The 14,315-nt window shown below is 46.7% G+C and overlaps 7 protein-coding genes across 7 annotated transcripts; 2 read left to right on the top strand and 5 right to left on the bottom strand.

Moving 5' to 3' along the window:
- Positions 1-59: 59 nt before the first annotated feature.
- Positions 60-2,103, bottom strand: VTP01DRAFT_5983 (uncharacterized protein; the record flags this gene model as incomplete). Its single annotated transcript, XM_069384833.1, has 11 exons — positions 60-88; positions 159-229; positions 294-391; positions 451-499; positions 569-642; positions 719-1,121; positions 1,169-1,252; positions 1,313-1,369; positions 1,443-1,566; positions 1,628-1,948; positions 2,010-2,103. 11 exons carry the CDS (start codon positions 2,101-2,103, stop codon positions 60-62), a joined length of 1,404 nt encoding a protein of 467 aa, XP_069234851.1.
- Positions 2,104-2,294: 191 nt separating this feature from the next.
- VTP01DRAFT_5984 (uncharacterized protein) lies at positions 2,295-3,947 on the top strand (the record flags this gene model as incomplete). The annotated part of the gene is made up of 6 exons (XM_069384834.1): positions 2,295-2,442; positions 2,516-2,810; positions 2,874-3,201; positions 3,267-3,417; positions 3,485-3,708; positions 3,774-3,947. The coding sequence occupies 6 exons, from the start codon at positions 2,295-2,297 to the stop codon at positions 3,945-3,947; spliced, it is 1,320 nt and encodes a 439-aa protein (XP_069234852.1).
- A 212-nt stretch (positions 3,948-4,159) lies between these two features.
- On the top strand, positions 4,160-4,965 carry VTP01DRAFT_5985 (uncharacterized protein; the record flags this gene model as incomplete). The annotated part of the gene is made up of 4 exons (XM_069384835.1): positions 4,160-4,225; positions 4,282-4,362; positions 4,432-4,768; positions 4,835-4,965. The coding sequence occupies 4 exons, from the start codon at positions 4,160-4,162 to the stop codon at positions 4,963-4,965; spliced, it is 615 nt and encodes a 204-aa protein (XP_069234853.1).
- Positions 4,966-5,200: 235 nt separating this feature from the next.
- Positions 5,201-7,601, bottom strand: VTP01DRAFT_5986 (uncharacterized protein; the record flags this gene model as incomplete). Its single annotated transcript, XM_069384836.1, has 7 exons — positions 5,201-5,884; positions 5,946-6,158; positions 6,219-6,344; positions 6,414-6,529; positions 6,603-6,801; positions 6,885-7,442; positions 7,536-7,601. 7 exons carry the CDS (start codon positions 7,599-7,601, stop codon positions 5,201-5,203), a joined length of 1,962 nt encoding a protein of 653 aa, XP_069234854.1.
- A 338-nt stretch (positions 7,602-7,939) lies between these two features.
- VTP01DRAFT_5987 (uncharacterized protein) lies at positions 7,940-9,496 on the bottom strand (the record flags this gene model as incomplete). Its single annotated transcript, XM_069384837.1, has 7 exons — positions 7,940-7,948; positions 8,034-8,252; positions 8,325-8,521; positions 8,576-8,737; positions 8,799-8,958; positions 9,020-9,079; positions 9,425-9,496. 7 exons carry the CDS (start codon positions 9,494-9,496, stop codon positions 7,940-7,942), a joined length of 879 nt encoding a protein of 292 aa, XP_069234855.1.
- A 107-nt stretch (positions 9,497-9,603) lies between these two features.
- VTP01DRAFT_5988 (uncharacterized protein) lies at positions 9,604-11,340 on the bottom strand (the record flags this gene model as incomplete). Its single annotated transcript, XM_069384838.1, has 6 exons — positions 9,604-10,261; positions 10,334-10,740; positions 10,800-10,905; positions 11,003-11,067; positions 11,139-11,212; positions 11,292-11,340. The coding sequence occupies 6 exons, from the start codon at positions 11,338-11,340 to the stop codon at positions 9,604-9,606; spliced, it is 1,359 nt and encodes a 452-aa protein (XP_069234856.1).
- A 607-nt stretch (positions 11,341-11,947) lies between these two features.
- Positions 11,948-13,894, bottom strand: VTP01DRAFT_5989 (uncharacterized protein; the record flags this gene model as incomplete). Its single annotated transcript, XM_069384839.1, has 3 exons — positions 11,948-12,808; positions 12,867-13,397; positions 13,496-13,894. 3 exons carry the CDS (start codon positions 13,892-13,894, stop codon positions 11,948-11,950), a joined length of 1,791 nt encoding a protein of 596 aa, XP_069234857.1.
- Positions 13,895-14,315: the final 421 nt, after the last annotated feature.

Here is a 14,315-nt window from a genome sequence, read left to right on the forward strand (position 1 = left end):
AGGTTGTCTGAGCCCTTCCTAAATTGTTACACAAGAGAATCGAGGAATTGAGACCCAACCTAGCAATCTAAGAAGTGCTCTGGCTTTTCTGTAGTTTGTTGTGAAGAACTCTGATATTCTAAATTTGATACTTTCTGGTTGATTTTTTGGCGTTGTACCTGGCGTGTTACAGATCGATTGAAGAGCTCTGAACTCGGAGTCATCGAAAATCGATCCTAATGGAAGCTGGCTACATATTGTCATTAGGTGACTATCTCCAATTTTATTTGCTGTATATATGATGTTTGCAATACTTCCAAGGAATCCATGATTCGTCAAGTGTAAACAGTTCAAGATACTCTGCATCTGGAGCATCATCTTGTGTCGGATGGTAGCAAAATAAAACTTCAATCTAAAATCATTAAACCGTTTGTGACCCTATATCTGTGAAGAAAAAGGGACAGAACTTACAAACCAATGCCAATGTTTGAGGTGACTTTGATTGTAGCGCACGCAATAACTATTTATTGGAAAAGAAAATATCAAGTCTATGTGAATGTCCGTTTTAAAGATTTAGCCTCAAACGTACTCCTTGATAAAGAATTGTTGTGGTTTGAGAAACAACGATAAGGAAAGGAAGTACTTCGGGCAGTAGTGCGTATTCTTATAAGGCGTGTATTGTGTAACTTGACTCGATCGGCCAGAGGTTACAAATAAGAAAAAGTAAAAAAAAAAATACAAGATTGACGATATATTCCAGCAGGACAGGACGGGTGAAGCCAAGGAACAAGCGAAAGGCCAAACAGAGCCGTGCGGAACTGGAAACATTGGCCTTCCCAATGGAAACGAAAGTACCGGACCGATTATTGTCTAAGGCCTTGATGCCCTCGAAAATTCCTCGGCAGTAACAATCCGCCATTGCGCGAGCTACAAGACTCATGCTATCCTCTGTAATTGATAACAGAATCCCGTAGATCTGTAGGATTGCCGGGTGGACAGCGCTATCTAAACCTAGCTGTTCAAGGTCTTGGATCGTCGGAATCGGCACACGGAAATCACCGACATCACCAGGGCAGTGCAGGATATGGCTGATGATGCCTCGTCGATATCCAGGACGCCAGAAAACACCATCAAGTCCGAAACTAGGCACCTACGAGATAGCAAAGTTGCCCAGACATTGCGCCAGTACGAGAAATCTTCGGGTCTAGATGTCAGGGCAGAGCCAACCAAGGCAGACACAATGAGCACCTCAAGGGTACGGTCTGAGGTAAACCTAGACCGCTGTTGAGCGCGAACATTCCTGACTAAGTCAATGGCTCGCAAGCGCGCTGACCAAAACTTAGCCACGTCTGCCGCGGGGAACCAGTAAACCCGTGCTTCAGCATTGGCTCTACGATGATAGGGAATGTAAGCCAAAGATGCGAGAATCAAATCAATCAAGTATCGTTTAACTCTAGACTTACCGAACCAACCTCATCATCCTTGGGAACTGCGGAATCAGAGATCCGCCGCTAGGCGCAGTTCGAGGCGCGCGCCGAAGAAGCAAGTGCCAGACCTGATTCTCGCAAAGATATCCTGAAGGATATCCTATGAATGCGGCAAGTTAGCAATTGAATCTAGAACGCTGGACCAGTCCCAATACAAGGACTTACGACGTGTGTCTCGTATCCTCTAGATACGGTCCACATCTCCGAAGGAGTAAAATCCTTCGAGGAACGATGGTCAACATGCCGACGGATGTAAGAGGGCTGCTTGACCTTGCAGTAGACGACTACCTTCTGCAGCCCCTCTATTCCCAACAAAGTTGGCCTAGAAGAAGTTACAGAGTGGTAGTCACGGCCGGAGGCGGCTGTAGAAAGGCGTCGGAAAGGTCGAGCTAAGCTGCTCAGTAAACCAATTTCTTTGTTTCCATATTGTACTATCCAAGACGGTGCTTTTCCGTTTGCGAAATGACTTGGAACATTTTCATCTTGAAGTGCAGCGCTGTGAGATAACGTCGAGCCATTTGAGATTGTACACTGGGCGAATACCACCGCCGTTGCGCTTTGGGACAATGAATATGATCCCGACCACCAGCGTTGATCGCCGCCAGCGTGGGACGCCGGGTCGTCGTTGAGTTTGCATGAACGGGTTACTTTCGAAAAAGCGCATGGTTTGCTATCCGGCGCGAATCGAGAATGGCGATCGTCTGATGGTCTGAGGAGGGAGAATTCGGAATGCGGTGCCGTCGATTCAGTAACAAAAAGAAGATGCCTGCGCTACCCCGCTCCAATCATTGTATCCATTTTGCTTCTTTGTACTTTCTCCTCCTTGCTATGTGCGACTTTGACATTGCTTCATTTCGAAATCAGTCAGTTAAACGTTTAAAGAAAAAGAAACCTAAATCTAAGGCAAAGGCCAAGGAGGAGGATCGGGACGCAAAAGAGAATGGTGCCAACGAATTTGCTTTGCGACTACAAAAACGTAAAGTTGCCACGCAAAAACGCTTTGCTTGAAATTGCTGTCGCTTAGTAACTTTATTTGTAATAATAACCAGGGAGACTGTTGGGTCTAGATGTAACTGATTCAGAGTCAAGTTCTTCTGATTCTGATTCTGGGACCAAGAAGAAAGGGCGTAAGAAGAAACCAAAGCTTGAGTATCAGGCTTTTGCAAAGTTAATGCGGTCCGACAGCAGCGACGACGATGATACCGAGAAAAACAACAGCAACAACAGCAGAAAAGATGCATCATCATCATCGGCAGCGCAGGAAGCTGCAGAGAATGATGGCGAGTCGAAACCGGAACAAAAGCCTGAGAAAGAAGAAGGCCCATACATCGATCCGGACTTGATGTAAGTGGCATGAGTTTATATGCCTTTGCTAGAGATGGGATATGTTAACTGTAAAATATATAGCCTGCTGTCTGATGAAGAATTGACAGAGACCCCATCACATTCAAGGAGACCTACTACTCGAAGCCATCGATTGCAATTAGAGGAACAGCGACCGTCCACCACGCCAGAAAAAAAATCACTGTCACCCGATATACCTACAATGCCACTTGATGACCTTGATCCTGAACTAGCGATGCTCGCCGCCTCCCCGGTAGAGTCTACTTCTGATACTGGGCCTCGCAAAGTGCAGATTAAAGTTCAATTCATCAATCTACAAACCACGGATGATCCCAATCTACGAGCATTTTTGAACAGTATATCTAAACCTGTCAAAGTTATTGTCATGGATGTAAGTTGAGAAGTTCAATGGCTGGAGGAAATAACTTTTTTTCTAACGGTTTTCTTGCATTTTAGAATGAACCTTTCGATTTGATGCTTACACATTACTGTAAACGAAAACTGCTTAAAAAGGATGAAATGATCCTAGTATACCAAGACGTTCCGGTTGTATTACGAGCAACGCCAGCAAGTTTAAATATGTTACCCGATACAAAGAATATAGTGTGTAAGTAATTATTCATCACCACCGTCGAATAGAACATTACTTTTTAGTGTGTACTGACGAGCTGTAGATGTATACAAGAGAGCAGATTACGAAAGGAAGATTGCTCAGGAAGCGCAGGAGAAAGAGGAGAGGTTCCGACGACTGGCGATCGATCCGACGAGCGAAGAGTTTATTGGGAAATACTTGCCAGAAGAACCGCGGCCGTCAGGAGAGCCAGTGGAGGAGGACAAACGCATGCTTATCAAGTTACGTGGAAAGGATAAACATGATGTTACTTTACGAGTTAAAAAGGTTAGCAAAATCGGGAACGGTAGAAATTTCTTCTATCGTGCTAAAAGAAAACCGCCGCGACGTAGAATACTCTTTTAAGAAATGTAGTCAAGCACTACATTCAAGTCAGGAAATTGGATAGCTCGATGGAAGACAAGATTTCCTTATCTTTTGAAGGCGAAGTACTGTCCCTGGATGATACCATAGAAAATACAGAGTTGGAGGACCAGGATATGATCTCAGTAACAATAAAGACCTAATTTTATTGTACCGTAAACAGCAATCAAGGAGAAGGATGAGTAAAAACCTTCTTGATCTTTCTGCTTGCTTGTGGAACGTCGGCTGAGATTATCCCACCACTATCCATCGCAGATCTTTTGTTTCCTTCCCCGTGCGCCGGCCTTGTCTATCAAATCTGAATCTCGCTCGATCCTTCCTTCTTTAAGCATGGAAAGGGCGTAAATACAACAATATGGATCGCAGCGCTTCGTACAGTCCAGACACTAACAGCCACCTCGAAGTTCAGCACGGAGACACGGTACGTATACCACCTTGGTTCCTTAGCGAGTTTTATTCAACTGATTCCTTGTTTAGCACGCGGCAACTTCGCAGGTAGCGACATCGGGCATGTACGCGAATGGTCAGCATTTAGGTAGCTATCCTCCCACTTCGCTGGTAAGTTTGCTACTCTGCGCTGAATGTTGGCAGTTGCCCTTGTTAAGATTTTTTTGCATATGTTCGTAGCCACCGAGTCTGCTTGCAGCTGCGCAAGCAATGTATCGCATAACGGCTGCAGCTGTAACGACCACCACGACGACGAATAGCAATGCTGCAATTGCTCAGCAAACGCACCTGGATACAGCAGATCAACACCAACACCAACAGCAGCAGCAACAACCTCAAGAGGAACCTTACTACGTTAATGCAAAGCAGTACCATCGCATCCTTAAACGGAGGGCGGCGCGTTTAAAACTGGAAGAAATGAGTAGATCTTCTCAACGATCTCGAAAACCGTATCTACACGAAAGCCGACACCGGCATGCGATGCGTCGACCCCGCGGTCCAGGGGGACGGTTCCTGAGTAAGAATTGCCTTGTTTCAGATTATTCTTAACACAGCTCTCAATCAATGCAATGCATTTTATTAGCTGCTGCTGAGATTGCCGAACTCGAAAAGAAGAAAGCTCAGGAAGAGACTCAACAGCAGAACAATGATGAGCAGAACCATCAGCAGCAGCAAAGTAATGGACTTCCAACACCATCGTCAGCGTCTTCCTGACAAACGTTTGTATTTGCATTACGCAAACAAAGAAATAAATAATTCTCCCCACCCCCCATGTACCATTTTCAAAATCACATTTTTAGCTTTCTTCTTCCCCTGATGCCCCCAATTCTGCTATCCTGATCTTTTCACTTGAAAGAAAGGGAATGGACTAACTGGCTGCCTGTCTGTCTGTCTTTGCATTTTATAATAGAAAAAAAAGCCATTGTATTTTTTCACTCTGCATGAATTACTACCGACGGGAGACGGAAGCAGCAGTAGTGGACTCGTCAAAATTCAGCAGCGGTTTCATCTGCCGTTCTCGTAACTGCCGTGTGTGGATCTGCTCCGGTGTTCCTTCGAGCTGCAACAGTGTCTTGTTACCAGTAGGCACCGCAGGCACTGCGGGTATATCGCCGCCCTTTGCTGTGGGCCGAGGGTCTCTCCTTCGTACAGAGTGGTATCGACGATGTTGACGGTACTCGCCACCGTTCTCCGTTACTTCGCTTTTCTCCCGTGTTGACTTTGACCGTGAAAGTCCAACAGTCCCCATGCTAGTAGCAGCGGCAGCGGCAGCAGCAGTTTCTCTCTGCGCCAGGAGCGAGCCTTTTGCAAACTTGACCTTGTCGTCTATCTGGATCAATGTGTTGCTACCTTGCTCGTCTTCGTCGTCCACAGATTGCTGTGGTGTCGCTTGTTGTTGATCCCTGTGCCGCAATGTGCCACTGTGTGACAACTTGCCACTACTGTTGCTGTTATCTTTGCTTCTAATGTCCCGCATGGATTTATACCGGCGAATCGTGTTGCCTCGTGCAAGCGGTTGGTCGTCACTTGACGCGACCTCGCCATTGCTGTTTTCCGCCGGCGGCGCTGGCGGTAACGGCGGATTTAATGGATGTAAGACACGCTGCGGGTTGCTCTGGTACTGCATTGCACCCTACACCGTATTTTTCGAGCGTGAGCAATTTCTTATGGTCTTTCAAGTTTGCGTTATCTACCTTTGCACATCGGATACCAAGCACAAACTCCATGAATGATTCTGAATCTTCCGCGCACAAGAAAGATAAATAGTCCTCTGGGTTTTCATACATTTTTGCTTTATCTTGTGCTCTCAATCCAAACACGTACTTTGTCGGTGCACCGCGAACGGGTTGAGTGAGCGTGTACACATCAAAATTGGATAAATGGCACACGACAACGGCACCCGTGCCCTTGAACACACACCATTGTCAGTCTCTGAACTGAAAGTTCCGGTATTTTGTATAGATTACCTTGCTATCCTTGGCATACTGCACTGCATTGTCTTGGATAAAGCAGAATCGTTTTTGCCATTTACCCTTTCTAGTTTCCACAAGTAGCCAGCCATGTTTCGGTGGATGCAATGGCTGCAAGACGCTCTGAATCCGCCCTTTCTCTCAATATCCTGCATCTTTAAATATGTTCTCTGTCATTTGAGCCGCACTCACCTCGGCCGTCAACGATGATCTGTACGGGTATTTTTTCAGCATCAACATGTTGTGCATATCGCCGTCCCACGCGAGAACTGTATCCAGTACAATCTCCCAGTCGCGGAGCGGTCTCTCTGTATATGTATATTTCAGCAATGAATGAGCTCTTCATCCTTCTTTTTCTTTTGAGATTTGTGTAATACTTGCCAACACCGTGGCTATTGGCCACCTCAAAGAGCGCCCAGTCATCGGCTTGATCCAGCAGCCCTTTGCGCTTGAAGTATTGGACCACCATCGCCGTTGTCAATAGATCCGTCAGCTGCACAGCCTTGTACGTCGCAAGATCATTGATGTATATACAGATCGTGAATCCTGCGTTGCGCGGGACTCGCTTGGGCGCCTCATGCTGCGAAAGGGACCAACGGGGTGATATCAATGATTGGGCTTTTTCTCTCTTTGGCTTTGCCATGTATGTATCGCAATAATTACCTGGCGCGGTGCTGCTGGAGGAATAAAAGGCTGCTGTTGCTGTTGCTGCTGTTTCTTGGTGGTGGTGTCATCTGCCGCTCCATCGAGAACTGCCCATGCACACTGCGCTGCAGCGATGAGCTCGGCTTCATCGTTGTTATTGATGATGTTGTCACGATGGTGGTTCGGCAACGGGGGGACAGGTTCCTGAGGGCGCTTGTTGCTACGCAACGTGCTTCCGCCGCTGCTGACACTTCTCGTTAATTTATTGAACGCATGTCTGATGCTCGCGGATCGGGAGGAGCTGTGGCTCGATGTAGGGATAACAGGTGTCGTCGAGTGGTCGTGTGCGTAGGTTGTGATGGCGTGATGTTGAAGCTGGCTTAATGCCACATTGTCATCGGCTGTCATGATGGTGGTGGAGTGAGGTGACACCTCGTCGCTTTTCTGGTTGTTGTTATAATTATCGATATTATTGTTGCTATTACTGTTATTTCTCGCGGGTACCGCCGCCGCCGCCTCGGCTGATCCCTTCTCGTGGTGGCCAATATAATACTCATTACCGCTTTCGTCGAGTGCCTGGTAACGCAACACACATACACACACAAACACGCAAGTTTAAAAATAGGTACATGTGTTGTACGCCCTCTTCTGTCTTGCCCACTACTGTACCAGAGACAAATCTTGCACTTGCTTCTCCAGATCCTGTAAAATGTCGTCGAGATCGTTCGAGTGCATCTTTTTCGGGCAAAAGAGGAAAGGGGAGAAAGAGAGGAGTTAAAATGGTGTCAACGACGTACACCTATCATTTTCACTGCATATGTGACATCATGCACACCGCCGCGTTGTCAACTCCTTTCAAAGGTTCGTCGGCGCTCTATTATGGAAAGGAGCCGTCGTACAAATCAACCACGTTTTTTCATTTTCGAAAATCGAGAAATGTACATAAAGAAATACAAAAAGACTGTAAGGGGTGAGGAGAAAATAAGTAGAGATGGCGCAAACGAAGGGAAGAGAGACAGAGAGGGAGTATACATTTATACATATATATATATGTAATGCTATATGCTTGATGCTTACGAGAACTAGAATCATAGCGGCAGCAGAATCAGTACAGTGATACTTTTCTTTTTAGATAGATCGAGACATATTATCTTCTTTTTTTTTTACCTTCCAGTGGTTTCCACAATTTACGCATGTCACAAAAGTTGTCATCGGTTCATCCGCACTGCGAGTTTGCATCTGGAAATAGGTACATTTTCTGCCCTTGCATTTACCGCACTTGAACATATCGGTCTCCGCTTGCGCAGAAGTTGCACCCCTGGCCTTGTTCAGGGCCTCCTCGGCAAGCTTCCGGTCTCGTGCTTTGGCCTCTTCAGATGCCATTTCCTATACACAACGTTACCTGTCAAAAAATTTCGGATCCAACTGATTGAACCATATAATATTTTCTTTTTTTACCTCCACGCTCATTCTGCATAGCTTGTCAACACTCAGCTCGCCGCTCACAACGCTTTCTCTCAAATCAGGGTTGCTCTTGCTCTTGAGGTTCAGGGTCAACGATCGCACTTTGCCCTTATATCCCTCATTCACACCGCCAAAATCGGTAAAAATGAACTTTTCAATGGCAAGTGCTCTGTTTAGCAATAAATCCGCATCTGTTTATCACCAGTTAGTCGCAAATGGAGACTCCACGCTTTATACTCGTTTACCTGCATAGCTTCCCAGAGCCACTGCAGAGTAGAGGAGTTCAATGGTCTTGTCGCGAGGGCCGTTGCCGGTGCTGTCGAATGTCACTTCATCTGATTTAATGGTACGCGGCGTGCTAGGCTCCGAGCTGGTCGATTCTTTGCGAGCGAGCGGTGGTGGTGATGCTTTACAATCAAATCAGTTTTGGCCAATGGGTAACGGGCAACAGTGGAAAAAAGTACGTACGCTTTTCTGCAGGTTTGGTAGCAGAAGACTCTGTCTTCTTGTTGTTGCTGGCACTTTGCACATCATCCTTCCACTTTTTGACAACCAACTTTGCTTTTTGCGACACTGCAGCGTCCTCGTTCGTCCTCAATTTTCCCAATACTTTGCCGATATCGGTTTTCTATTCCACATCATCCTCCATGAGTCGCGTGACATCCAGTGATTGCCACTTTTCCGCGTACCCTCAAAAGCTCCTGTGTAGCCTTGACCTTTTTCAATTGTTCCATGATATCAAGAATGTCCTGCAAACAGAATTGAAACCAAAGCCGTTAGCTTTTTTCCATTGCTTCTATGCCACATAAAAATAAAGTTGAAAGAGAATCTCTACCACTACCATGCGCAGGCGTGTGTCCATTCAGTGATCCCTTTCTCCCCCCTTCCTCTCATTATCCTTCTTGTTCGGTCGACATGCAGGCAGACGAATAATGCAAGCTGCTTCCCAACTTGCATACAATGTGTCGGTTGTACTGAATGAAAAGCATTTCACCAAAAGGGAGGGCTCATTAAGGATCACTGGCCGCGTCGTGGGAAGAGATTCGATAAGGGAAAAGCATTCACAGGAGTAACAGGAGGACGAGTATACTCACCTCGGTTTTTCTAGACTCCACGGCTTTCAAGAGCGCCCGCTTCGTTTTAAGGATATCCTCTTCACTCGACATGTCAACCAAAATATATATTATCAATCAAGGGAAAGGGAAGGAAAAATAAGGTCAGAGAAGGAAAAAAATTGTTAAAGCGTAATTTTGATAGGAAGTCGGAACTTTTTTCATTTTGTCCCTGCTGCCGTTGCTGCTGCTGCGCGAGTGGACGACCGAGTCACTCGTTTGGGTGTGGACGACTTTGTGTGAAGACTGAAGGTTCCAGACGCATCACCGTCGTCTGGTTGAACCTTCCTGGGCCGTCCCTTTTTCCTCTTTGGCGGGAGCATCTCTCCTTCTTCGCTGCCGCTGCTGCTATTCAGCGACAACGATGCAAATTTATGCGGCGAGTGTGTTCGAAACGTCTTTTCGACTCTGCCATCCGAGCTTTTCTTGTCAAACAAGAAATGTGCTTTTCCTTTTTCGTCGAGCACATAGTTGGGGTCGTGAATCTGCCTTGTTTCAATCAACAATCTATAAAAATTGGAGCACTGGTACCCGACGCGCCCCGGGATGGCTGTCGAAAAGATGCCCCACTGCCCGTTCGCGCCTACTTCTTGCAACCGTTTGAAAAATAACGCCCGCTCCTCTGGTGTCCACGGCCCTTTGCGCTGCTCTTCACCCGGTGCATTGAATCTGTAGTAGTAACTGTTCGGGTTCTGGTCGATCATCTGGTATGCTCGTATGCGCGCTTGCGACCACCCTTCAAATGCAGACCGGTCGCTTCGTTCTTGCACTTGTTTCAATGCATCGTCCAGCGCAAGTCGTCCTATTGCCCGGGTGCGTCTGAGCTCAGGAATTTACGCGTTGTATATCAATACGTGTACATATTTAAGTAGTTATCCCGTCCTTACTCACTTTTTCGAACTGTTGTTGCTGACTCTTGTTGAAGGTGAAGGTATCGGGGTGGATGGCTCGGAAGGGTATATCGCTGGTAGTAAGGGAGGCGGCGGCGCAGTGGGTGGAACAAGCATCGCTGCTGGGGGTGGTGGTGGGTGCATAGACGGCGGCGGCGGCGGCGCTGTTGCTGTTGCTATGTGTGTTGGTAACTGTTGTGGGAGCACGGACGGGATAGAAGAAGAAATTAGCGCTGCTTCCTGCTGTTGTTGAGTAGCAGTATTTGCTTCCGTCAATGGAGATTCAGCTTGGTTTCCTCCGACTGCTGCCTCGTGCGGCTGCTCTGCAGAAGGCACAGGCGTGAATATAATACGCCGTATCCCTTCCAAGTAGTCGGGACGGTTGGCTAGCCGAGATAGCACTTGATTCTATCCTCAGTTAGTAGTTAGCGTGGAGCGAATAATAAAACAAGATGACTCTGTAATACCTCATCGTTTCCACAATCCATCAGCATAACCTCTGCCTCGTGATATGAAACATTGTCGTACACCGCGAGGATCTGCCTGCACTTGTAATCTCGATCGTTTTGCGTTCTTTTTATCATACACACATAAAAATTTTAATACACGGCTCCCATCAGAGGGTGAGGGCAAGTGATATTAGAAAATGTTGAGAAGCGTGTGCATGTACCTGGTAATATCATCGCTTCCAAGCTGCTGCTGCTGCTGCTGCTGTGTCGTCGTCGTCGATAATATCTAATTTGACAAGATAGCATAAAAACGTTTAAATAAATAATTTTTGTATCTCCTCCTTTAAAGAGAAAAACCTGAGGGGCGATGTTGCTGGGTATTGTTGCTGTTGTTGACGCGACATTGTGTTGCGAGATGGCAAGTCGGTCAGCTAAGGTACGCAAATGCAGGTTGGGTTTAGTTATCGACGTTAGAATCAAGGCGGAGTAAAAGAGACGTTGTTGTTTTACCTTTGGCTGATCGCTGTGCAGCTATCGCCTGCTTTTTTGTGCGCACCATAACGCTGCTGCTGCTGCTGCTACTGTCAAGTTATACAGAGGCTGACTCAACCTGTTCGGGCGGAAAGAAACTTTTTGACAAATAAGGATGTAAGTGTAACCGACAAGGCATACTTACTATGCAGACGCTCGATACTTATTCTTTCGCTTAATCTGCATCCAGTACGAAACTTGGTTCCTTGGTGTTGGCATTCTTGTAACCAGCAGCATTTGATGCGTTGCTGCTATTCAAATGTGGTTACATGTCTCAAGAACGGTTTCCTGATCCGCCTTCACAAATCAACATATATCTAAATCGCTTGGGAGTTTTTAAAATCGAAGGTAACTGCTTTGCACTTTCTCTACGCAGTTCACTGCAAAGTCTCCAATGGTGTCCAAAGTGAAATACTTCACCAGGGCGTTGCTAGGCAAACCTGCTGCTTTTCGGAACAGCGGAGTTTAAACTTTTGGGCAGCTGCATTGCCGCGTTTTACTTTTCTTGATGTTCCTCGAGACAATTAAAAAAAAAAGCACGAAAGAAAAAGGCATGTATAGATACTATTTACAGATGAGGTGGTGAGGAAAGGGGTGTTACAAGGTAAAATATAATGGGGAATTACAAGTTTTTTTTAAAATAGGCATAGTAACTCGTCTGGATCACCAACGGAGGTGAAATCGGGCGTGAGCATGAGAGAATCGTCTTCGATTTTTACAACGAGATCCTGTTTCTGTACAGCGCTGGAAGGCAGCAACGATGATTCATACAGTTTGAAAAGAACGGAGGGAGTGGAGGAGAAGGAGAAGGAAGAGGAGGAGGAACAGGTCGAGAAAGAACAAGAGGGATCGTCGGAGACAGGTGGGAGCGTAAATGAATCCTGAACAAGGTCGGTTTCCGCCGGGACACCAAAGAACGCAGTTGTGGCCGGCGGGCTTGGTGTGCATACAAGCGAGCTCGAATAACTTTCTGTGGAAATGCTCATCTCGTCACCACCACCGCCGCTGCATAAACACGGAGAGCACCGATTTGCCCCGGTGGCGCTGCTGTTGCAGCAAGAAGAAAACTTTGCAGCAGCCGTTGATGAAGATGAGAAATAACTATCATCTTCGTCGTTAGGGATGGTGATAGAAGGATGGTGTTCTTCATTGAAGCCAGGTGATGCTGACGATGGGGTTTGCTCTTCTTCCTCGTCGTCGTCGTCGGCAAGGCAATCTGTGAAATCCAAGGTGACGGTAGTTCCGCTCGTGCATGACATGGCTGACGACGTCGACTTTGCGTAGCTCTCAGGATGTAACTTTGCATAGAAAGCGTTCTGGGCTGACAAGGCCGACGCTGTGAGAGGCATTGGGACCATGGGAGGAACAGGCAGCGCTGGTGTGCGCGACGAGTTCTTTCGAGGCTGCAAAGCAGGCATGTATCGAGTGCGATAAATATCCAGCGCACGTTGAAGCAAATTCTTCTTGCCAGCAAGTGATTTTTGATTGAGCCAAGCCTTTAACTAGTTATTAGCAATGCTATCCCTCGTTAATGTATATTTGTGGAATCCATACCAGCTTGAAACCTAATTCATTGCACTGAGCTTCCTCTTGCCAACGCAGTGTGTTGGATGCAGCAGCGTTCGCTTGGATATTCATAGCCCGGGGGAACACGCAGTTGGCTCGCTGGAAATCTAACGGGATGGTTTCCAAAGAAACATCCTCGACGTTGACCGCCAATCGGAGCCGCGAGCGGGAGACTGGATCTTCTATGGAGATGAACTTTTGCTGTTGCTGCTGATGCTGAGTCACAACAGATCCTCCTGCTGCTGCCGTTGCTGCTGCTGCTCCACCACTCTCCGTGGTATTCTTTCGTCGTCGCAGTGTACCTTTGAGTAATTTCTCCTGACGAGCGACTCTTCTGGAGCGCATGCTAGGATTTCGGTTTCGGTAGGAATCGACAGCCCTTTGGATAAGACCGCGTTTGCCGGATATTTCAGCAGCATTCAACCATGCGAGTTTCCATCCCAACACGTTGCATTCAGTCTCATAGGCCCATCGGTTGCCTCGATAGCATTCCTTTGGCAAATTTGCGCGTGGATAGACCTAACGAACAAAATTTTATTTTTCCATCAGAGATCTTATTCCGATTTGCGGGGTAAATTCGATAAAAGCTTTATCCGAAAGGAAAATAAAGTACTTACACAGTTGTCTTGCTTGAACTTTTCGTCCATGGCGTCGACGCACACATTCTCAATGTCGGTACGGATGCTGTATCGCTTGAGCGTTCGATTGTGTGAATACACGAACGATACCCATTCAACGCCATCGCGTACTTCGGCAACGGTTTCACGGCGATCCATTTGAGATTGCGGTTTATCCTTTGGGGATGAAGATGATGTTGAAGAAGAACAAGATGTGGATGGTGATGATGATGTAGCCATCGCTGTTGCCAGAGCTTCCGCTATCGCGTCTGTAGTTGCAGTATCTGCATTATCCAGCTTTCTGCGCTTGATGCGGTCGATGACATCTTCCAAAATGAAATCCTGTTGCTGCTGCTGGCAGGTCGACGTTGTCTTTAATGAATCGGTTTTGGCAGGCATAAGGATAATTGGAAAAAAGGTGCAAGCGGGGTCAGTGCGTAGATAATAAAAGAAAGAGTGGGGAGAGACAGAGAGAACGTGGATCTTTTATAGGTTTGGGACGATCTTGGAAGTAAAACTTGTCACCGTAGCATAAACAAATATCCAGCAGGCGACGAGCGAAGTGAAGTCTCGGGGATAAAGAGAGAGAGAGAAGAGACGTCAACGAAAAGAGGAAGGATAAAGCTGCGAGTGTGTTTAAGACAGATTCACGGACTTTTAAAGGCAGAAAGGAGGGGGAGGATCCGTCCCGGCATGGTGCATCATCTCGATTCCTTGGAACCCTCTTCTGGCTGACTACACCAGATTACGTTAACAGCAATCTCTTTTTTGTTTGAGATAATCAACACCTCTTTTATTTACACAGCCAATTAAAATATCC

Source organism: Rhizomucor pusillus (assembly GCF_041956525.1).
Source record: "Rhizomucor pusillus strain CBS 183.67 unplaced genomic scaffold VTP01scaffold_27, whole genome shotgun sequence".
NCBI classification, from domain to species: domain Eukaryota; kingdom Fungi; phylum Mucoromycota; class Mucoromycetes; order Mucorales; family Lichtheimiaceae; genus Rhizomucor; species Rhizomucor pusillus.